Raw genomic sequence first — 24449 nt, 5'->3', positions numbered from 1 at the left:
TTAATGGAGGTTAGAGTTTTTTATACCTTCCCATCAGGCACCAATAGGCCTTAAATACCCTGAGCAGCAGCACCTGGCCTATCTTGCCCATAAGCCCCACTAGGAGTGCTATTTGAGATCTGCCCTAGGCTTCATTTGTGCTGCCAGGAGCAGTGAGCTGCTGTAATAGGAAGAATGAGGGATGAGCAGACAGTAGCTATGGTGCAGACAGGGCTGTGTTCTCACTAACTAGTCCTCAGTGCTGTTGAGTAGGGTTGGTTTCTGCTGCCTAATGACTGCCAAACAAGGTAAGTTAATAAGTCAGTTCTGATACCAGCCTGGGAAGTCCAGGGAGCAAGTCAGAATTGGCAGGGGATCTGCTGCCTGAGCCCACCTGTAAGATGCCCCATGCTGTAATGAAAGCTGTTACCCTACCTGATACAGGGGTGGCATCCAAGAGATTGGGAAGAGGGAAGCAGGATGAAGGGCTTATTGTGTAAAAAAAACCAGGTATGGGTTTAAATCTGAGCAGTGCAAGGAGCAACTGATCCGTGTTGCTGAAGAAGGTGGGTGCGTGCCCCCTTCCTCACTCTCTTACCCTCCCTACGCATTGTGCTTGGGTTCAGCGCAAGGACAGCCACGAGTCCCTGGTGCACCTGTCTGCTGCTGCCCCTCTTCCGCACCTGTCCCCCGCTGCTATCTGCCCTCTCTGAGGCCGGGCCTTGGCGCTGCCGCAGCACCGCGGAGCCCCGCGCTGAGGGCTGAGCTCTGCGGTGACAGCGAGGGAGGCAGGTCCTCCCTCCGTCCCCTGCCTCTGCGGCCCCCAGGGCGAGTGCGTGAGGCGGCCCGCCGGCAGAGGAGAGGGGCTGAGGGGCGGCAGACCTGCTGGGCAGGGCCGGCCGTTAGCGCCGCGCGCTGCGGCTACCGCGCATGACATCACCGCGCGCGGAGCCCATGCGCCGCCGGGCGGCGCGGCCCCGCCAGCCCTGCGCCCCCTCCCCGTGCGTGCGTGGGGGCGTGCCGGGGGCCGGGGCTGCCGCGCCGCGCCGCGCCGCGCCGTGCCGTGCCGTGCCGTGCCGCGCCCGCCGCCGTTCGCCCGCCGGAGCGCCCGCGGCCCCCGCACCTCGTCCCCCGCGGCCGGCAGGGAAGAGGATGGCGGAGAGCGAGGCCGAGACCCCCAGCACGCCCGGGGAGTTCGAGAGCAAGTACTTCGAGTACAATGGGGTGCGGCTGCCGCCCTTCTGCCGGGGGAAGATGGAGGAGATCGCCAATTTCCCGGTGAGGGACAGCGACGTCTGGATTGTCACCTACCCCAAATCAGGTAGGCGGGCGGGCCCTCCCTCCCCCGCCCGGGCCGGGGCTGCGCCTGAGGGGGTGGTGGGCTGGGTGGTGGGGGCGGCTGCTCCTCCGCCCCCGCTCGCAGGGTAGCCGGCCCTGGGAGGGGCGGGAGGCGCCGCCTCGGCCCCGGGCCCGCGGCGGCCGTCCCCGCCTGGCGGGCGGTGCGCAGCGGCGGCGCCGTGCCCCCGCGGGAGGCCGGGGCGAGGCCTGTGCCCTGCCGGCAGACGCGTGTGCGGAGAGGGGCTGCCCTTCAGGCCGGCGGCCCCTGAAGCCCCTCAGAGTTGAGGGGACTGCCCGCCCCGGGTCCCGGGCACGGGTGGGGCGTCCCCGCCCGCGGGCGTACCCACCGCGTTTAGATACGCGCCAGCGCCAGGTGCCACCGCTGGTGGTCCTCGCCTCGGTGGTCCCGGTGCCTGGCAGCTGAACTGCTCGGGGATAAAGATGCTGCCCCAGGCAAGGGAAATCTCACTCAGCATAGATGTAGCAAAGCGGGAGCGTATATAGCGTGCATACAGATTTCTGATGTGGCATATAGGTTTGCTGTCTGCTCTACAGTCTTCCGTATTGTGCTCCCGAGGCGGCCTGCCGGATCGTTCTGGGAGAACATGTGCTCAAAGTACGTTCTTGCTGCACTGTCTGAATTACCAGAAATATCTCCTGTTAGCAGTATAAGTGTGCATTTCTCCAGTAAACGCATCCTTTAGCTGCTTTATACCGTTCAGGTGTCTGCTTTTAATATTGTATTTCTTGATTTCTTACTCTCTCCATTTCAAAGGAAAAATGTTTAAACAGAATTAGCATGGATATAGTGCTGCCTGCAAAGAGGCAGACAATATGGTAGCTTTGTCACCCACCTGATAAAACCAGATAGACTCTTTCTTATTAAGCGCATTCTTGAGTGACTTTTTTCGTGACAATAAGATGATTTCTTTCTAGAAAATTCAAAGTCCACTGGAGATAACAGATGTTAGTTCTGCAAATACCCATGTAAAATGATGTTTCAGTATTGTAGGTTTCTGGTTTATTTCATTGTTTGTTGTATGAATGGCTAATGCTTTTCAGTTTCTTGGTGTGCTGCTTCAAACATATACACATTTTCTACAATGCAGCATCTATTATATTCTCATTTCTCAAGCAGTTTCAAATATTTGTATTAACATTTTTCTGATATTTCGTTACTAATGATGCTGTTAAAGACTGGCTAGAGCTTGATAGGTGCATACGTTGGATAAGGGATAGTATGTAGACGGATGGCCCCCAAAATGCTAGGATTAGGAGCAGACAGCGACATCTTTATTGTTCTCTTAAACTGTCTTCTTAAAGATTTATAGCATGGAGCAAGAACACTATTTAATTCTTTCAGTTTTAAGATTTCAGTTTTGCAAATCTGGTTTTACAATGTTGCTGTGTTAGTATTACAGCCCAACTTCATGCTGGCGGATCGTTAAATATCCTCAGCTAACCTCAGTTTCCAGCAGCCAGGCACAATATAGCTAAAACATCAGCTGGCAGTAGCTTAGTTTTGATGGCTATACAGTTGGCCGTGGAAAGCCAGCTTGCATAATCGTATTTAATTTGCTATTTTGTGAATATAGCGACATCATAGTAGGTCTCTTGGGGGCCCCAGCAGAGGCCAGTGACAGGGAGCTGTCCACTTACAAAGTTAGTGGCAGTGCTTCCCACAAGAGGATTTACTAACAGTTGCTGTGGAAGAAGGAAAAGGAAGATTGAGAACTGGGGCACCAAAACTGAAGGTACAGTGTTGTGTGGAGGAGCTGGGGGAACAGCCTTGGGATCAAAATAGGTGCCATAGTATTTTACTTGCCAGGAAAGAGAATACATAGGTCTTGAGGAATCTGATGCCCTTGTGATGGGAATAGGCTCCAGACAATAGCAATGTCTGCAAGCTTCACCTTTAGGTAGCCTGAAGCCTGCTGAGACCCTTGGAACTTGTTGTGTCAGCTGATCCTACGTGGCTTACAGCTCGGTGCCTTATTTAGGGCTTCTGAATCAATTATCAAAGGGTCTGCTGACTAGGGACAGGCATGTCAGTAGAAATTAGGCTGCCCTAATATAGTTCCTATTGATTTAGCCAAGGTCATGCAGGAAGTCTACAGCAAAGCCAGAAATGAAATCCAGAACCCCAAGCTCCTCTGCATTACCTTAACTACAACTTCATCTTCCTGTCTGTCAGTAGCATTGACAAAGATTTTTCTGTTTACTGGAGCTAATCAGAATTTTCATAATGTTGCTGTAATCAAAAAAGTAGGTTTACAAAACAGGTTTCATGCACAAAATATAATTACTTGGGGTGAAATACTTTGGCTTTTTTTGGTAATCTTTAAAGGTAAAACATGGTTGGGACCACTTACCTAGTTTCTGTTAATAAATTACATTTGAACAAAATTTCAAGAATATTTTTGACAACAGAATTTTAGGGAAAGAACAATGCACCATGTCAGGTTCAATGGAAAACTTTCTTGTTGTTCTTAAGGAAATCAGTTTTGTTCAGTGTTTCACCAGCTCTCCATCTGCTCAAACTGTGGAAAAGAGACAAACAAGTCTGCTAGATGTGTGAGGGGCCAGAGCTTCTATCTCTTACTAAGCCCTATGCAACAGTCTAACAGCAGAAGGCTCTATCAGTAGCTGTTGACCATATGTTGGTTTATCTGGCAAAGAAAATACACAAGTGGCTTATAGGGTCAGGACAGCTTCAGTAGTCCTAGGGACTGATGAAACAGTATGTATGCCATTTTGAAGACATATTCTGCAAGACTAGATGATACAGCTCTAAATATGTGAGATGGAGCTGGAGCTTGGGAATAGTTACAGATATTGGTAAATTGGGAGTGACCCAGGAAAAAGCTGGTCCAGTAAAGGTAGAAAATTGAATGTACCAGTGGCCTTACTGGGAATAATGTAATAAGCCTAATGGAAAATGACTCTGCTTTAATGTGATTTCCACTGATGGATGGCTAAATAATGATACTCCTTATATTTTTAATTATTCTTAACACCTGTGTCCAATGGTAACAGCTTTTGCGAGCTGCTGGACTAGGAGAAGCTTATGCCTAAAACCCAGAGACTCATTTAGACATGTAAATATGTGAATGTGCATATATGCTTATACATATGCATATGGTAGAACTGTAATTACAGAAAACCTTTTTATCATGATGCATAATTTAAAATCAGGTGTGCTACTGCTCTTGAAGAAATTAAGTCACAAGTTTCATTTTTCATGTAACTTTGTAGCATAGAATGGGCAGGCTGAATGGGATGCACTGAGATTTACAGTAGCTGTGAATGTAAAATGGAATACCATTCTCTATAGTATTAAATAATTGGAGCTCACAACAGATTGCTTCACAGATAAGATACAGATGCAATGTTCATAGGAAACACTGTGCCTCTGTCACAGCTCTCCTTGAACCCTCTGGCTTTTGTACCCTACTTGAAAATTAAAATTCTCCTCTATGAACTTAAACTACAAAATTAATGAATAAGCAAATTCTTTACCATGCCAAGAGCTAGATTAGCTGTCTGTTAAGGTCAATGATTTCTGTGGAATTAAATCAGTCCCTAAAGTATAGTACTGAGTGTGGGTTCACTTAGTATTTTGCTGTGTCTTACAATGCTAACCCCTGACTGTACACGATCTGTCCATTTGCTTTACTCGTAAGTGGTGTACAATATTTCTCTTAATACCATCTTGTATCTGTTCTGAATACATGTGCATTTTGCATTCTTGGGTCAAAGCCCACAAATTAATGCCTTTTGCAAAACTGGTAATTTGAGAAAGTGAGCTATTTACGTTAATAATGAAGCTGTCTCTCCCATGTTGATTATTTTGCCAAATAATTTTCTGGAGTTCTGTGTGGGAAAATGTCAGTTGTTGGGCAAACATCAGCTTCAAGTCCAGCTAGTTCATGAGAACTCTTGCGTTTAGCACCAGACAACAGGTCAGAAGAGCAAGTGCTGGATATGGCCTTTACCTGTCTGGAGGTGGTTTTTTATAGATAGCATTTTGATTTTTTCCTTGCAGCACTGGATTTTTATAACTACCCATTAGCTCGTAGGGAATATTATGGCTGACTCTAGGCCTTTGGCTTAATCAAGTGCCAACAGTGAATTTGCAGATCATTTCAAGGACAGCTTTCCTGTGTGTACATTAATTGAGTTCTCCTCTTTCAAATTCTTTAACACTTACCTCCAGTGTTATATGAAATCAACCAGAGAAAGGTAAATTGACTTGTCCATTATTTTATTGGCTTAAGACATTCTGTATGTACAGAAGAAGGTCATGCTTCTCATTGCATCTGTTGGTAAAGTGCATTGCACACATTGTGGGTTTTCTGTTTCTTCCTGTTCTGCGTGCCTCTCCCATTGCATGCATACCACTATTTTATCATCTTCTGTTTCCAGCACTCCTGAATCCAACACCTCTTCTTGCTGGGACACCAGCATGTCCCAGTCCCTTGCCTGGCTGATGGGAGGAGCTCCGTTCATCCCTGTTCTGTCCTTCCCCTTTCTCTGACACATGTCAGGGGCTCTGCATTCTTCCATGGCCCATTTCCCTTGTACTATAATCATAGAATCATTTAGGTTGGAAAAGACCTAAATGATCAGATCATTGAATCCAACTGTAAACCTAACACTGCCAAGTCCATATCACTCTTCCTTCCCAAAACATGTACCCTGCAGGACTCTCTCCCTGTTAATCTTTCCATGCCAGGGACACTATATGCCCCTGGGTTTTATTCTGTTATGGGGAAACAGTTGTTTGATCCATTGACCATTATAGCAGTGACAATCACAGCTGCTGGGCTGTGAATGAGATATAGAGGGTACAACGTAAACCCCACTTTCCTTGTTTGTCTGATTCTCCACTAAAATTAATAGACTTCTGCTCATCGACAGCTAGAATATTCTTTGATCAGACTCAGCACTCAAAAGTTATTGCACTTAAGGCAAAGGGAGGCTTGAACCATTGAGGATGTAGACATATGTAGTTTTTCTTTGGCTGTGAAATTGGTTTAAGGATTTATTATCTCTGGCCACTTGTTTCTTCCCCTTCACCTTCCAATCAGTCTTAGCTGTCTATGGGACAGTGTTATAAAAACATACTGGCAAAATGTCTTGATTTAAGAAATACACCATAAAGAAAATGTACCAAATGACTATGCCTTGTGTGAAATCTTGCTTTGTTTGTCTTGTGCAATCCTACCCTTTATTTTTTCCTCAGACTATAAAAATCTCTTGGCAGGGATGTTATATTTACTGGCAAGGTTAGTTTCTGGTTCTTTATGCATTATTGTACTGCACAATAATACCCTTACTATTCAATATAAAGAGTATTATTGCATGACTAAGACTATGTGGCTACACATGACCCTTCCAGGGGCGTCCTGCAGTCTGTGGACATCTAACCCAGCAGCTAACATATCTGCAGTTACCTGCCAAAGCAGTCAGTGAGTAGGTGACGGGTCTGCACAGAGCTATGTTGATTGAGTATTATGTCAGGGAATCACTGTGCCTGTGTCCTGTTACCTGCCTGTAAGCGTACCCCAGTTATGGCTTGGTAAGCTGTACTTTTTTGGTGCCCTGGCTTGCTGCCTAACTGACTAACATGTACTAGTAGCCTCTGCATGATGTGACAGACTGATAAGCCTAAGCACAAAGAATCCAATTCTTCCCACCTACACAGATATGCATAGGTCCACTGCTGACGGTCAGTCCTGATTTGCACAGTCATAAATGAGAGGAGAATCAGGCTGAAAGGTTGCCCTAGGATGTGCCCAAGCTGTGGGAGTTTCTAGGCTGGGAGCTGTCAGACACAGTGATGTGAGGCAGCTGTTGTGGATTGCAGAGGTTTACCCTGGTAATGGCAAGTCTGAGATGGCCTCATGCCATTGTAGCTAAGGCTCCCCAGGGAACACGAGCATCCACGTGGATGTTTGTGTGTTAAATTAGTTGACTTGCCTTGACTTCCAGTGTTTTCATATGGAACTCCTCCCAAGAGTTTTGTTGATATTATTTTGCAACTGCAAAACTGTTGTTACAAAAGAGCTAGGTTCTGGTATTCTGGATTTATAGTCCTTTTCTCTTTGCAGGATTTTGGTCCCTTGAGCTTAATCCATTTTCTTTTAAAGAATGAATGCATATGTTACTGGCCCAGAGGCATGCCTCAAGAAATCATGAGGTTGGCATAAAAATCGAGAGATTTTTACACAAAATACATTTGGGATTCTTTTCCTTTGACCTCTGTTTTTTGAGGCAATATTATGCACACTTCCCAGCTCTTCCCTGTGACATGGAACAATAGGAAACCTCTGTTAGTTTCATGAATGTGGATGAACAAGTTAGTTAATGTCTTTAAAATCAGAATATGGTATTTAACTTTTTCTCTTTTACAATAACATCACAGTTACTTGGTTTCTCTATCTTAAGTAATTTATAAAGCTCAGATATCATTCCATTTTAATGCGATATGAATGTGCATCACTTCTCACACCAAATGGCCAGAAAGAATGGGATTCTTACGCAAACAGAGACGGAACAGCAAACTGCATGGAGTGATGGATAAATGTTTTGTGAGGTGTCCTTTTAGGGACTGATGTACAGGGTCCATATTTGAATCTGATTTCATGCTCTTGGTGACTGCAGTCATGTTCCTTCCACCAGTTAGAAGAGTAAATACTCTGCTTAAACTCACTCCAGTGAGGACCACCCAGGTGCAGAAAGTAACACCTGTAGACAAATGTTTGTGGGGGTTAGGGCCACTGAGTTCCTGTGCTCTGAAAGCCCTTCTGAAATTGGTCTATCTTTTGTTTTATTTATGTATAGCTCAAAATACCTTCTGGTATTGACTCAGTCTTAAATACTGCTAGGCAAAGAAATGATAAATAAAAACATCAAATAATAAGTAATTGAAGACAATGTTAAGGTTGTCACTGATGCATTTGACTTGATTTCAGTGGGAGTAGAATTGAATAGGTCCTTATGTGCCTCAAACAGGAAGTAAAGGTGGAGAAGAAAAATCTGTTAAGGAAAACTTGTTTTTGTTATCTAGCTAGCAGTGTTTCTCTCATGAGCCTTTTATCAAACCAGTGAAGAGATGTTACTAGAGACAGAACAAATGGTTTGGAAGAGGAAGAATTCTCTAGCTATCCAATAGGTTTTGCTGGGTCTTTTGCAAATGTAGCATAATTGCTTCCCTGCTGTGAAGTAATGCAAAACTCAAGCAACTTGCTTTTTGAAAGCAGGCTCAGGGAAAAAAAAAAAAAGAAAAAAGGTTTTCTGTGTAAAAAAGTGTATTCTGGATGTGTGAAATCACTATTGACTGGATTAGATGATAATGACCTCAAAGACTAAAGAATTAGAAAATGATGTAAATCAGCCAAACCCAACAGGCAGTCATTCCAATTTCACGTTAATGTTCATCCTTCATAGTGAAGATATTAATGAAAGGAAGAAAAATGCTTGAACACTGGACTGAATTAGATTAAGCGCACATCATTTTTCATTCTCATTATGCAGTCTTTTATTAAACGAAGACTTTTCTCTTGGGTACAGTAGGGATTCATACACCCTATGCTGAGGGGAAGGAACTACCCACTGTATTGTCCCATCAGTGCTGCTTTAGAAGTGATGCTAGGTTTGGTACACTGGGCATGTGACATGACTTTTTGGCTAGAGATTCTGTGACCTTGGATAAGTCATATAATCTTTTTGTCTACATTTTCCACTGGAGGCATGTGGATCTATTTCTTCTCTACCAGAATTTTTCGTGTATAATGACAAGAAATTCTCCTGGACAAAGGGTGTCACCTACCATCTATATTTTTATAGAGAAACTAGCAAATTATGGCTCAAATTGAATTAAGCATCTAGGTATTAAAGCTGAGCACATAATAATGCTAGTATGTAGGAATGTGTTTTTCCCCTGAGTGGGAGGGAGCAATGAACAGAGGATTAATAATGTGAAGCACCCAGCGTCTCATCGCTGACTCTATCCAGAGTTTTCTCTACCACCTTGGAGAAGCCAGGAAGGTGGGGCACAAGAGCTGAAATAATTATGGTTCTGTATACCAAAGTCTTTTACAGACTCTTAAAAAAGAGATAAACTATCTGTCATGTGTTAATCCTGTAATACATTGCAGATTCATAAGCAAGTGACGTGTTTTGCTGTGTGTGTGCGTGCAGACAAGACAACATGGGAGAGGAAGCGGTCCATCATTATAGCATCTCAGCCAAATTGGGCTGTAGTCTTAAAGCCACTGTGAAGGGGTAGTGAGGAACGTCAGGAAGCAAGCATATCACGGGGCTGAAAGTGCGTAGGGGAGGTTTAGCTAGTTAAGTCTGAGGCAGTGGCTGAGATCGTAAAGGATAAAAGGTAAAAGGAAGAGCACTGGAGAAACAACTGAGGAGGGATTTTTGTCATTAAATGCCAAAATCCATCTATAATTTTAAAAATGCAAGCTGATTTCCTATGCTTTTACCCACCTGCTTTTGTGCAGGATGTGAAGGCCATCATCCCTTATAAGGCTGCAAGTTCTAGATGATGTATTAGATCACCGTATGGGATATAGACAATGGTGCTGAATTAGCCCTTCACTGTGTTCACTGCATGAGTAATAAATTCATCTAAGCCAACAAAATAAGAGAAGCGTGAAGCAGGTGAGATGAGAATCATGTTTAGAAGACACACTGACTATACATGCAGCAGTCCAGATTTGGCAGTACATTGGCTGCTTTGCAGTGTCCTGTTGATGCGAGGCAACCATAAACCCTGGTTAACCATCCCGTTAAAAGCCTGTTTACTGCTGGTCAGCGTTGCCAAAGTAGCACAGAACAGCTACAGGCATTGCTACAATTGGATTGCTCTATGAATATATAGCTGAAGCGCACATTAATAATGTGAAATAGTGTGTTCTCTTCAAGGATTTTGCTGCAATACTGAGAAAACCCATGATGATATAGATTGGCTGATCCCCTTTTGTACTCCCAATTAGATCTATTTCCATTTCTAATTCTGAAGAGCAGCAATAGAAATAGAGTAGAAATGGCTGTAGTTTGCCTAAAACTGCAATTCAGTAGACAGAGGGAATGACTGTGTGCTAAATATGAGTGGGGGCATAGGTACTTTGCAAAGAATGGTTTTGCTTAGGGCAGCTGTAATTTGAGGGGGATTCTGTTTGAGACAAAATGCTTTACTCCCGGACCTTAGATAACCAATAGCTGACTAAACAGGCTGTGTAGTTTCATGCATCCTGAAATTCTGAAATAAAAATGTGCTGCTTTTTTTTTTTTGCATGTGTAACTCTTACCTGCAATGGTTTCGCACTATACTATTGATGTGCTGCCTTCTTGCAATTTAACCACCTAATATATGCAAATGCACATTAATGTGTAGGCAGGTTTTGCCTAACAATTTTCCTGTAACCATTACGTGTGAGAGCCCTGCTTTTCTGGAGATGGCTGAACACCTGCCTGCCCATGGGAAGCAGTGAATGAATTCCTTGTTTTGCTTTGCTTGCATGCGTAGCTTTTGCTTTACCTGTTAAACTGTCTTTATCTCAACCCATGAGTTCTCTCACTCTTACCCTTCTGATTCTCTCCCCCCGGGAGGGAGTGAGGGAGCAGCTGTGTGGGGCTTAGTTGCTGGCTGGGGTTTGACCGTGACACTCTTAAAGAACCACCTCAGGAGTATTTTGTGTGAATGCATTCTAGTTTGTCCCAGGCAAAATTTGCTAGGTGTGTTGATGCCAAAAATAGAAACTCCTTAAACTATTTTGGCTGATTTAAGTGAATTGGAGTAACTTCATGCAAACTGCTCCATTGGTGATGACATCTGGTGCAGACATGATAGTGCATCCATAGACATGGACGTATTTTACCAGCCCAGCTAAAGCTTAAAGAGGAGAGTAAAATACTTTTCCCTTTGAATATCGGATACCAAGAAGTATCAGCTACCAACCAGTATCAGCTGTCAGTGAAGGACTTGTAACAAAATCCGGGACACCTAGATATAATGAAAACATGGATGTGGAGACAAGCATGAAGACACAAATCATGACTTATCAATCGGAAGGCAAATAAAGACAAACTGGTGGTTTGTTGGTTTTAATCCCTAGATTTTGAGCAATCTGTGGACCTGACTCGGTGCTTAGGACCATTAGTATACTACTTACACAGTCCTTGCTGCAGTGCATGTGAGGGTGTTGTGGCTTATTAAGAGGGATAGAAAAGAAACACTTTTTGCCCCAGCTGTCCTCAACAAGAGGCCTTTGCCTTGTGGACCCCTGCCTGCTGGGACAGATTGGGGTAGCCATGGGTTAGATGCAATGGTTAAAGAGTATGTGACTCTTGAGCTATTTTTCTTCTGATTTTATAAAGTCTAAAGTAGGCAATCCAGTTATCTGCTTCACCAGTAAACGTAACTGTGACAGAGGCTCCGACAGGCTGTCATCCATGCTATTTCCTTGCCAGCAGTTCCCTGACAGTTTTGCTGTCCCCCAGACAGTGTGCTCCCCAGCATGGTGTGGGAGATAGCTGGAGCCAGGGACTGTTCCCGGGAAGCCATGGATGAAGCTGCCTTGCTTTGGGAAATTGATCTCTGTGGATGTGGGTTCGGCTGTCCCACGTGTCCTCCCAGAGAACAGGCCCTGGTGTGTTTTATTTACTAGTGTTGCTCCAGCATTAGGATCCAGCATGCTCCAAAGTGTCAGTAGGCCTTTTTCTCCAAGCTGCTTCTGTTGGTGTTAGGTGTGAAACATACTGCATTGCCTGCCGTGCTGTATGGAAGTGGAGATGCCTCAACAGTTGGTGCCTGGTCTGAGATGCACTGTGGTCGATTCTGCACTTTTCATCCTGTCCTCTATTAAGTAGTTAGTGTGCTAATATAAAGGAGAATTAGGACTCAGGCCATTTTTTAAAAATAGTGCTAATGCATTAGCTGAAAATAACACTGTTTTGTAACCAGTTTATTAAAGCAGTGCTTTAGGGTACTGTATTATACATAGTAGCAATAATGCTATGGGTAATACATGTGTGTAAACACTTCAGTGACAGCTTTTTTATCAAATAGAAGGTACATTTTAGTCCTAAATAGAATATGGTTTTCATAGGTTGCTGCTTATAGCCTCTGGTGAAACACATTCGAAACACAGGTCAGACCTAATGGACCGGTTTCTGTGTTCTCTTATGTAAGACTAGTGAAAGACAAGCAGAATATAGCCTATGTTTTAAAAGCCAGTAGCTGCAAGAGAAAAATAAACTGATTGATCAGTCTAAAAAGCCAAGACCCTGCTTACTGAATGTTACTGGAAATCATGCAGTTAACACTTCTTTTAAATCTGATCTTATTTAAGCCTTGCCTTCAGTTTCAGAAGATCTGGATTCAGTTTCCGCATGTTCCACAGACTCCCTTGGCTGGTCACTATTGAACTTAGGGGCATTCAGGCCATGTAAAAGGGGCATTAATCTTAGAGGATGAGTATTCAGTCCTTTCTGAAAATTGGGCCCTCTAATACATATTTAATTGGGCAGTCAAATATATTGGCAATATAATATCACAGTTTCAGCCTTTATTCTGAATCCTGAGTTTTATCTAGCAACAGAAGAATTGGAAAATATAGTATCAAGCTGTATACATTATTTTTATTATTAAAACCCTAATTGATAATGAAAATCCCTATTCTTAAGCCAGTTGGAATTCCAAGATGTAGGAGACCTAGAACATACAGACCTCAAGAGGAGATATTTTTATGGTTTGGAAATTGTTTTCTTCTAATGAAAAAACCTAATTTTCCTTCCACTATTGCAGGGTGAAGATGAGTCTGTCATACTTACCTGCAGATATACACTGAAATTGGTGAAAGGGGAATAAGCTTGCAGCAATTAGACGAACCATGTGGAAATCACTTTACAGCACTTGCTAGGCCAATCTGACAGCTTTAGCAGCCCTCATTTTTAATGAGCACTTACATCTACCGATGCTATAAAAAAGTTATGAATCATAATGGGTCCGTTGCATTGTATTAGCTGAAACTTGATCAAGCATTGGTAGATCAAACAAAGTGCAACTAATTGGGAGTGCTAGAAGACTGTTAATACTAATATTAGTATTTCTTTATTTTATTTTATTGTTTCCAAACAAGGGGTGAATAAAAGGAGTATAGCAAAGACCTTTGCATCCTTGAGCTGCAGGTTTTCCCCATGTTAGCTGATACGGAGGGGAGAAAGTTGAAATAAACTACATTAGATTCCATGCAGGGAAGCAAAATTTCCCAGGAAATTTTATGTTTTTGTATCTGCCACTTCACTTTGAACAAATCTGTGAGGTTCAGTGGCTGCATGGGAGTGTGCCAGTGGCCAGAAAGTAGTGAGAGGAGCCAGAGAACAGCTGCACTAAAGAATATTTCTCCCTCCTACAGAGACTTAAATTTGATGTCAAAAGGCATCTAATGCATAGAAACAGAAAGGAGTATCTGTGGTGTTTAAAAGTTTTGGCTGTCTTGCTATGCCGTCTGGTTGCTGCTGTAGCAGTTACACTTACTGATAAGCAGAGGCAGTATGGCCATGAACTGACTTTGTTATTGTTGCTGAGGCATTGGCCATGAAAAAGGGTACAAATGAAGGGTTGCCGTTCATCATAAGGGCTGCTGTAGGGGTGATAGGATTCTTATTGAGTCCTGATTTCTGTGCATTGTTAGGCACCACAGAAAAGGACAGTGCAGCCCAGCTAGCACACTTTCAGACTGCTGTGATTTGGGCTGCTTTTGTGCATGCCCTTATGCAGAGTAGAAATGCAGGTTCACAGATACTTTAAAAGGCTCTCCTAAAAACCTGCAAATTCTGGCAGTAGCTTATCAATGCTGTTTCCCATCCCATCTCTTTCCAGATATTGTGTGATAAACTGGAACACACTGTTTTCTCCTGAGGCATTGTATTGACGTAACAGAAGAGCATTTCTCAGGTACAGTGCACTGAAGTTCCTCAGATGTTGACTGGCTCCATTTTAGTTGGAATTGGATAAATATAAATGAATTCCACATCTGTTTTGGCAATATGACCTTGGAGGTAGCAGGGCCAGGCAGTCTTCCTCCAGGATGAAATGTGGATCTGCTGCAGCTGGAAGAAGGAAGTGTAGAATTGCTGCGTACTTAATGTTGCATCTGGTGCCTCATGCCCAAAGGCTGACAGATTAATCTTGTTTGTCAGTGACTATTTACTCTTTCTGTACCATCCCAAGTGAGGCATGCACATATATGTGCATGCATTCAGCAACACAAGGAGAAAATGATGGACAATACTAGAGATACACAAGATCCACTGATTGTCTCCAAGAAAAACCTTGGCTTCATATGCATACATGCTAGCTTTACCACTTTGTGACCTAATCCTTTAATTTCACTTAAAAAGTGAGTAACCCTCAAGTGACAATAAATAATTGTTGGCAGCCAGGACAGAAATCTAGGGAGTATAAAGGTTAAGCTCTGCACCTTCTTTTTTTTTTTTTTTTTTTCCTTTAGCTTCCTTCATATTTTTCTTCTCTCCAACAAGTATCATCATTGTCCCTTTTACTAAGAAAGTTTCTGTGGCTTTTAGATCTGGCCAAATTTTGTGATAGACTGGGATTATCAGAGATTATTCCCATAATCTCCTTTGAAAATCTCAGTTTCAGCAATTTACTGTAGCTTTCACCCATAAAATTATGGTTCTCGCACATCTCCACAGACATCAGTTTAAGATAGTTGGTTCAAATGGCCAATTTCTGTATGCTTTATATGCAGATTGGGAATCAGGGGCTACAGCAGAAGACTCACGTTCACCTCCCACAGTGGCAAATTTAATAAATTCTGCTAGCCCCAGTCTATGCCTGGGTGTCTCATCACATGCATAGGTACAGTACCCCGCTTTGTTTGGCTTTCCAGCCAGCTGGTGTTCCCAGGGGCAAGAGAATCTTACCTTAGCAGCTAGGTGTGGAATCTGGGCTGCCATTTGTCTGTTGCTAGGTTAAGCCATAATTTCTAAACTAAAAGAACATTCAACTCTGATATCTGTAATTTAATTTGAGTTGTTTTTAATCCTAGTAGAGATGTGAGGAGGTTATGTATATCTAATTACATATATAAAGGCTTTTAGCTATTTTTTTTTCTTTTTAAACAAATAAGCATGTGGTGGTTTAGATTTTTTTTAAAATGGGAGATCAGGTCGATGATAATTTTTTATATGGGGCTCTTAAGAATGTGTGTGTGTGAAAGAAATGATAATTGATTAAGGGTGACAAGTTAAAAAATCACAGTTCCCTCAAAAGTTAAATCTCTAGTTTTCATTTGCATTAAGACCCTGAAAATCCTAAGAGTAACTTGAGTGCTAATGTGGAAGAAAATCAGGCCAATATAGTGGATGACAAAAGTGAAAACTAGCACAGAGATCGTGGATGGGAGAATTCAGGATCAGTGGTCCTACTGCAGGTGTTGGTAGGAGAAATTCTAACCTGCTGGATGGCCAGAAGCCAGACATCTAAACTATCAGCTTGCAGTCCTCCCCTTTGTAGAAGAGATTGCAGAAATACTGATTGCTGTGTAAATTGGAATAGGATGCTGGAATATGCGCAGCACTGCATACATAACTACAGTAATTTGTGTATGTGCATGCTAATAATTAGCACTGAGGTTCAGAGATTTAAAGCACTGTTTTAAAGAACCTGTACTTGGAGACTTTTAATTTTCTGCCTTGAGTACCTGCCATGTGCCCAGCATTACTCTTTCAATGAATCACTGTTTTTGATGGAAGCACATTTAGATGAAGACTTCTGAGCTTCCAAAGGCCCACTTCCTTCTGAATTGGAACCCTTCTTCCCCATGCCTCCTACATTAATATGTCATTTCCTATCTCTGCAGTGCTCCATGGATCTGCTAGCAATCAAGCCAAGTCTAGCGCATGGCCACGGGTCTGAGGAGAACTAGGTAAGGCCATGGGGGCTGTGCTCCCTGGCCCTCACCTCCTACTTATCTGGTGGACTTTGTGGAGAGCTGGTAGGGAACGTGCTGTTCTCCTGAAGTTTCAGCGTAGTTCTGCTTCAGCTCTGCGGCCCTTCTGTATTCAGAGGCACAATGGAGATGGCTTCTTTTTGCCTAGAGAGCAGCTGAGTAACAAAAAATTAGAAAGTCCTGGTGGTGGTGTTTATCCCCATGCAGTCATTCCTTTTCCTTTCATGGAACAAGGTTGCTTTAATAGCATTTTTCTTTGCAGGCAGAATTGGAAATACAGAAATAAATTATGGAGAACCAGGGTGTCTCCTGTCAGAATAAATATTTAATGAGAAACAAGGGTTGTGCTCATTCAGAGTCACAAGGACTGATACTGAAGTACCATATGTATGTTAATTTTAATGTATAAAATATATGCTTGGACTTAAAAATGCAGAGCGAACAGCCTTAAGGGCAAGTGTGTATTAAGTCTGTGACAGCTGTCTCTGTGGGTGATGATAATGTAAAAGTTTCTGTTTTTCCAAGCCATTTTAATTTACCCACCAATCCGTCAGGAAACAGAGGAATCTTAAAGTACTGACTCTCCAAAGCAATTCTTGGAGGCGTGTGTTCTTTCATGTTGCATCCCGACTGTGTTCACTCTAACGAGCCTCTAAAGTACATCAGCTGTTTTAACTCGTCCTAGCTCAGATTAAAAAAAAAAATCTGATTAATGATACACTGGTTTTCTTAGTGTTGGAACAACATACAGAATTTGTACAAAACATGTCTGTTAGCGTGTACGGTCATGCTAGTTAACATGAATTAACTGGTGACTGTTACAAGTTACTTGCAACTTACAAGTTATTTTCAGGTTAAAAAGGGAATGAAAGGCATGATCTCAGTTTGCAGCTCATCTTTCCAAGGACATGGGATGTTGAGGCAGGCTTGGGCTTTGTAAAGAGTTCTGGAACAATTGCTTGTTCCTTTAGGCAACACGAGAGAGAGAGTAAATCCCAGTCTCATCTTCCTTACCCCTCACAACTCTTAAATAATTGGTCAATCTGTCACAGTATCCAGGATGTCCCATGCCTGTGTGACTTCTCATCTAAACTGTGGGGTCCCTTCCCTGCTAGCTCACTTTGATCCCTCCTCATTCTGTTCCTCCATCTCACCAAAAGCCTGTGCCTTTCTCTTCATAAGCCTCTGTCAAATATCTCTGAACCTTTGTTTGCCTGTTTTGAGGGTTTCCTACCTGCCTGAAGGTAAAGTCATTTGAAATAGTTTCCCTGTTCAAACTTCTGTTTGGAATACCTATTAATTTTCCAAAGCACAGTCATTAAGGCTATAATATCTAATGGTTGTTTTGTAAATGTCCTCAGACTGGAGAGAGATACGTAATTGGGGCCTCTAAAGCATATGACTAACTCGCTATGCATTGATGCATTCAGTGGTTTATCCAGTCCATAACGTGGAGGTATAAATAGACTCTCAAATCATTGCATAACAGTAGAATTGCCTACAATTTAGAACAGAGGACACTGGCAGTCTCCCAGTACAGCCGCTAATGCATTTTGCAAACTTGGATGATCTCTGTCTGCCTCATTTTTTTTCATTGCTAAAATGGAAATAGTAGTATTTGCCTAGGTAATGTTCACAGTGGAAAAACTTTTTTAAATGCTTTCCAATTAACAGGTAAAATGATTGGGAGACAGAAATGTATTTAAATTATTACTGAAGAAAAATCTCAGGTCTTACATGACAGGAGATCTTCACGTGCTTAAAATAATACTAAGGGAGCAGACATCCTACGTTAAAGCAGCAGTTACAGACTTAGTTCACAGCAGACTGTTAAGGACAAAAGTTACCATTATTTCTACATCTAAGTCTCCCTTCATATGCTTCTGTTTAGATAAGAACTGTAATACAATCTGTTCTCTTTCATTGTTTGGTTTATGCAGGCACAGGCTTGCTACAGGAAGTGGTATATCTAGTGAGTCAGGGAGCTGATCCAGATGAGATTGGACTAATGAATATAGATGAACAACTTCCAGTCCTAGAGTACCCTCAGCCTGGTCTGGACATCATCAAGGTACAATTTATTGCAAAGAAAGTCTTTCAGCATTTGGATATCTTTTTCCTCGGTTCCATATTTATCACTTTATTTCATCCTGTGTCCTTGTCCTTTTCATCACTGGACTTGCTCAGTTTGTTGGAATGATTCAGAGTATTATTAGGTTATTTTAAAATTGCTTTTATTATACTCTATTTAATGCTTTAGATATTTCTCCATGTCCTAAATATCTTGGCAGTGGGTTTTCTGAATAAAAGTTCCAGGCCTCCCTTGCCTATGTAAACAGAAGCTGCCCAAATAAGGCAAATTTGCTTTGATCCCTTCCCTGAATTTGCAAAAGAGGAACTACAAATACAGAGATCTATGGATCTGTAGACCCACTGCTCTGTATTTACACATCTAAATCCTTAGATACCCAGGATCTGTGGATCTATAGACTCTGTTGGTGTATTTTGAGGAGTTTGGAATATTCTGCATGAAATGACTTCCACACTATTAAGAATCACTCAGAAACTAGTGGCATGGCATATAAGTGTGATCTTGTCATTGCTGTAACTACTTCTGATATAGGCATATCTTGGAATGATTAGGCAAAATACTGGGCTCCATCCTATAACAGCTACAGTGCTTGTTGAATTGAGCTAGCTAAGGCTGGCACGGATAGATTTAAGCTGCTTCTGGTCAATGACAAGTGCAGCATCAGCCTACCTTAGGCTGAGAGTATTTAGGGGTCAGAGGTTGCTTTTCTTTTTCATCTGTGTGACGCCTAGTCCGATGAGACCTCAGTGCTACCTTGATTCAAATAAGCGGTGGCAATAGTGAGAGGTTTAGTTTGAGATTACACGTTGTTACCTATACTATGTGCTAGCAACTTGATCCAATATGGATTTATGCAGTTTTTAACTACTGGAAGATGATTTGTGTCATAAGACAATTTTGTCTCAAATTATAGAAAAATACTCTGTTTGAAAGATGTTCACACACTCAGATAAACCTTTGGATTGTCTGGGCCTAATTCTGAGGATAAAATAAATTGCAAGAGTAAAAAGAGTGAAGAAGTTAGGGGTAGGGTTTTCAGAGCTTCTAATACTTTTTCAAGGAATCTTAGTGGAAGCATCACTCAACAAAGTTAGCTTGATACTAAGAATCTTCAACTGTTACACTCTCTTCCTGAGAAGGTCCTACAAATGGAAGTACTTTGAAAACAAAGGGTGGAAAAAACCCAACAAAAATCCCCAACGCATTATCCAGCCTTTCGATATTTAAAAAACAGATGTAACTCCCGGACCTAATTTCTAGACCCAGACCCCTATTAATTTAAGAAGTGAATTTGTGAATGTGACTCAGTATAGTAAAGGGCTTCAAGTATGATAGTTCAGGACAGCTCAGGATGTGCCAAAAACTAATGCACAATAAGAAATGTTTGTCTGCTTTATTTTAGGAACTGACATCTCCTCGCCTCATAAAAAGCCATCTACCATATCGGTTTTTGCCTTCGGACCTCCATAATGGCAATTCAAAGGTAAAAATGAAATGAAATCATGTTTGTTTAACTATATTGGCAGCAGTTGTTTAAGTGCTTTGGGAAACGGGGTGGGGAAAAAGCTTTCATTAAGAGGATTTTTTTTCCCCCCCCCTCGTCATAGGTAATATACATGGCTCGCAACCCCAAAGACCTGGTGGTGTCTTATTACCAGTTTCACCGCTCCCTAAGGACCATGAGCTACAGAGGAACATTTCAGGAGTTCTGCAGAAGGTTTATGAATGACAAGTGTAAGGAGCTGTTCTCTCTGCACACGCTGTTACACATTTATTTTCATCTCTGCATTCCTTCTGCAAGTACAGAAATGAACTGGATAAAGGTGCATTTGTTTTGCATATACAGCAAGGAGGTTGCTACAGATAGTGCTGCGTGGACTTAGATTTGTCCATGCAAACTATGGCCATGCCTTGTAAATAATTGCCTTACAATCTTTGACCCCATGGGCTCAGCAGTGTTCCACTTAGCTCAGGCAAAACTCTGGTCTACTCTGCTAAAATTCAGTTTGCAAGGTACCAGGTACCTTGTGAAAAGTGGTAAATACTCCCAGCATCACTTGATTTCAGTTGTACCTCACTGTTAGCTACTTCTCAGGAGTCTTTTTGTTCCTCAAGGTTTTTTTTCCTGGTAATTCCTTTAATATTTTTATTTCATCTAAAAACTTAAGGTTTGTCCCTTGTGAAATACCAGTTAACACACAAAAATCTCTAGTTTGCATGAGACTGAAGTGGAGTACATCAGTAAGTCTAAGTGATCCCCTGTAAGAAGGCAGTTGCAGGCTGCTACTGTCTGAAAAATACACCTTTATAATGAGAATATAATAACCTGCTTTACAACAACTCATCAGCTGCTCACCCAGTAACTCCTTTGAGCAAGGGCTGTTTCATGACACACCCACCCACTGTGTTCCCACTCAGGCTGCATTGCCTTAAGTAGCTCCATTGCACTAGCTCAGTAAACTTACAGGGAGGACGAGCCCGATGTTCTCACATAACTGGCTGCCACTGGGCTTTTTGCCAATGGATTGCCACATTTCTAGCTAGGAAGAGAAATTTTTTACCACCTTCTATTTCTCTACAAAATCTTCTCTATGATACCTTAATGTGAGACTAAGAATTCACCAGGTACCTTGTGCTCCGAGAGCACGATCTCCTCTAGATCCAGCGCAGCAAACTTTCCTTCAACCTAGAATTTGGAGGAGTTGATGGTAAAGGAGCTGTATAATACTAAAGGGAAGAAAAAAGTAAAAGCCTACCAGTGGAGGTTATTTAACAGGCCTTTAAAAACCTTTCCTACTTTCTCCTGCAAGTTTGTGCAGGGAGGGTAAATGCTCTCCTTCCATTCCAGCCCACCTTCAGCTTTTTCTTTTGCATTCCCTGAGAATAGGATGTTTGTCTGTAGCCCATGATCAGGAACTTGTAGACTGGAGACGTATGAAAGACACCTCAGACAGTCTTCTAAGATAGGAGGAAGGTTCTGTATTCTTCTTCATATAAGTATCCCAAGAGTTATTTATATCTTCATCTTGTAGCAGCTAGCTGATTTATCACAACCTCCCAGAGTCAGTAAAACATCGCAGCATGTTCTGTGTCTATAATTGTGTGAATGGAGTGTTTTGTAATACAGGAAATTTAGCATTTAGCTAAATGTTTGCATCTCATGGAAGCAATGCAGCAGCAAAAAAACGCTTTGTGAGAAGTCAAAGTACTGCTAGAAGGAGAAGCACTGAGCCCAAATGACACAATCCCACTCTTTTTACCCCTCCTTATACCTGACCATCTTGAAATAAATTCAGTGCATGTTAGCTATATTGTTTGAAAGCATACACTTGAATAGGGATTAGTCTTGAATGTGCTAGTTCTTTGGCATTATCCTCTAAAGCTTAAGGGAGTTTCTTACATAAAGCATAGGTAAACTCTGCTAACATAATCTTAATAGATTCTTGCCCTGTACCATTAAGAGCAGCTAGGAATGCTTTTTGCTTGACTGCTGTGTTAGTTTCATGCATGAATTTCTTTAGGGCTGTATGGAGTGGGAATAACAAAAATCGAATTTTTCCAATACCTTTATAAAAATTGAAAATGAGTCAGCTGATTAAGATAATTTTCCTATGAAACTGACCTCTTTGTCCACTGAAAATGTTCCAGTTACCAAAATTAAACAATTATTTTTTCAAAGGGAAAAGGTGGCTTCAAAATACAAAACTAAGAAGTTTCATATTTTTCTATAGCTGCTTTGCTGAAAAGATAAAATTGACCAAAAAAAAATTGGGAAAGAATGTGAAAATGGCTGACCATATTTGCTTAACTCCTGCCTTGATTATCTAAAGTACTTTGGGGGAACTTATCACTGGTAACAAAGAAATATGCAGAATGCATTTCTCTTTGGATTGTCTTTCTGGTAATATTGGCAGCAAAAGACATTCTCTAGATAATAAATAGCGGTGTCTGAACCTCTGCTAGACACACATAAATTGACTGAAATCAGTGCACTGAAATCAGTGAAAATGTGGACTTTGTTGGAGAAGTGAAAAATGAAGGAGGAAAGTTTTGGGTGGAGGGTTAAGACTTCCAGTAACCACTGCCTCAGCAGTATTGGGAGCACAGGCCCTCCCAGTGTAGCACCTCAGCTTCTCTTCAAGTCCTAAACCCCACACAGCAGATATGGGGAACTGAAGACAAGCTGCTGGTGGCATGCAGGAGGTAGGAGGCATAAGCTGTTCATCACTGGTAACCCTGCACGCTGGGCCTGCTCAGAACTTGTGATATATGGGAAGTACCCCATCACTTCACTGTAAGCTTTTGAGAGCACTCAGCGCCTCATGAGCATCTGTTTGTAGTCTGGATTTATTGTGTAATTGAGATAACTGATAACAGTATAACTGAAACTGTGTTCTGGTATATCTACAGAAGTTGTGTGGAGGTGTTCAGAAAATAACAATAGAAGAGAATAGGTCTTAGATTTTAGCGCGGGGGGCAAAAGATGTAATGATAAATAGAATATTCTTTTAGTACATCTTACATTTTTGGAAATGACCATGAAGCATCTTTATAGGTCTGTTTCCTCAATACTTGTTTAATTAAGAAAGGACAATGGTTGTTAGCAATTCTTTGTCCATAATAGAGGTTGCTCTGTGGAACCTTCCACGAATGCTGTATCTAGCTTCTAAGTGAAGGAAGCTGCAGTGTGATATGTTAATTGCAGGAATTCACACAGGTTGGAGCCACTGGAAATTTACCTTCTGCAAAGCTATCCATGTAACTTTTATTTTGGCTCATTTGGCTCATTCAAGGCCATTTATAAATGGCTTTGAATACTCAGGCGTTATTAATACTGAGCTCCAAGAGATCCATCATGAAATATGGTGGCATTTTCAGTTGAACATTTTATCTTTATGGTAAGTTAGTTCTTTTGAATATTCCAAACTGATAAAAAACCCTCTTTTTTAATTACGTTCCTTGCTGTGCATGGCAATGGGTCAAAACCAGACACTGTTCTCCTGGGGCTATGAACCACTCCAGTTAATTTAATTAATTCTTCTCCGTTTTTTCCTTTTGGAAACAGCTTAATAACAAAAGTTTTCTTTTTCCTCACGCCAATCATAATGTCTTTGTAGTAGGATATGGTTCGTGGTTTGAACATGTGCAAGAGTTTTGGGAACATCACATGGATGCCAATGTACTTTTTCTCAAGTATGAAGATATGCATAAGGTAGGTTAGATGTAGCAAAAAGGTATTTTAATTATGTTTAGCATCGTAGTGTTTAAAATACATAAAGTACAAAATTTGCTTCTTATATCCATATTGGGCTCCCTAATGTCTGATACCGTTTTTAAAGCACTGACGTTCAATAGTTTCTATGGACTTTAAGCACTTTCATAAACCTAGTAATTTACTTGGAAATCTGCCTGCATCCATAGGCACTAAACTACTCACAGAGAAGGCAGAGATGTGTAACTGTTCAGTGCTTGCTACACTCAGCCCTGGGCATTCATTTAAAAGAAATGTCTTGCTGTGTGTGCTGTATCAATGAGGAAAAAAAGTATATCATCAGTGTTTTGTCCTATATATTTGGCATTTATTCTGATCATTTGGTTGTTCTTACTGTCTTCTGTGAAACAATGTTGAAAACAATTAGTGATGATCATGTAGCATAAGGTGAACATAATTTTTGGGTCCTTACAGTATGCTGGCTAATAAAACCTAAAAAATCTATTTGTAATCAGATATTTAGTGGAAATACTACATAGAACATTGGTTTCCATTTCCTCTTGCAATAACATATTTTTGAGAATTAAGGAAAATACTTCAAAATGTTTATTTGACTGGAAAAGGAAACATAGGAAACATAGCAAACATAAGAAAAACCCAGCTCCTATCTCTAAACCTACAAAAAGGCAAAATCAGGGTAGAACTCAATAAAGCTGAGTAAATTATAATTTCAGCTTTACTGAGCCGTCCGATGGAGTGGGGTGCCAAAAGAAGATGTAATACTATCAGAATAGTTTTAAAAGTTTAGTAGAAATTATTTCAGACCCAT

General features: G+C 41.7%; 1 protein-coding gene across 2 annotated transcripts in view; it reads left to right on the top strand.

Annotated features, from left to right (window-relative positions):
* The first annotated feature begins 1037 nt into the window (after positions 1-1037).
* Positions 1038-24449, top strand: part of SULT4A1 (sulfotransferase family 4A member 1) — a 30401-nt gene continuing 6989 nt past the window's right edge. For both annotated transcript variants that reach the window (XR_012044578.1, XM_072875956.1), the window contains exons 1-5: positions 1038-1300; positions 18257-18387; positions 19811-19891; positions 20016-20142; positions 23526-23620. Coding sequence is in view for 1 of the 2 variants with exons in the window: in XM_072875956.1 (XP_072732057.1) it covers positions 1132-1300; positions 18257-18387; positions 19811-19891; positions 20016-20142; positions 23526-23620 (603 nt within the window). In the remaining variant the exon portion in view is untranslated. The remainder of the gene's footprint in view (positions 1301-18256; positions 18388-19810; positions 19892-20015; positions 20143-23525; positions 23621-24449) is intronic.

The sequence above is a fragment of the Ciconia boyciana genome, chromosome 1 (genome assembly GCF_034638445.1).
Source record: "Ciconia boyciana chromosome 1, ASM3463844v1, whole genome shotgun sequence".
Classification (NCBI taxonomy): Eukaryota; Metazoa; Chordata; class Aves; order Ciconiiformes; family Ciconiidae; genus Ciconia; species Ciconia boyciana.
This window is presented reverse-complemented; position numbering and strand designations above follow the sequence as displayed.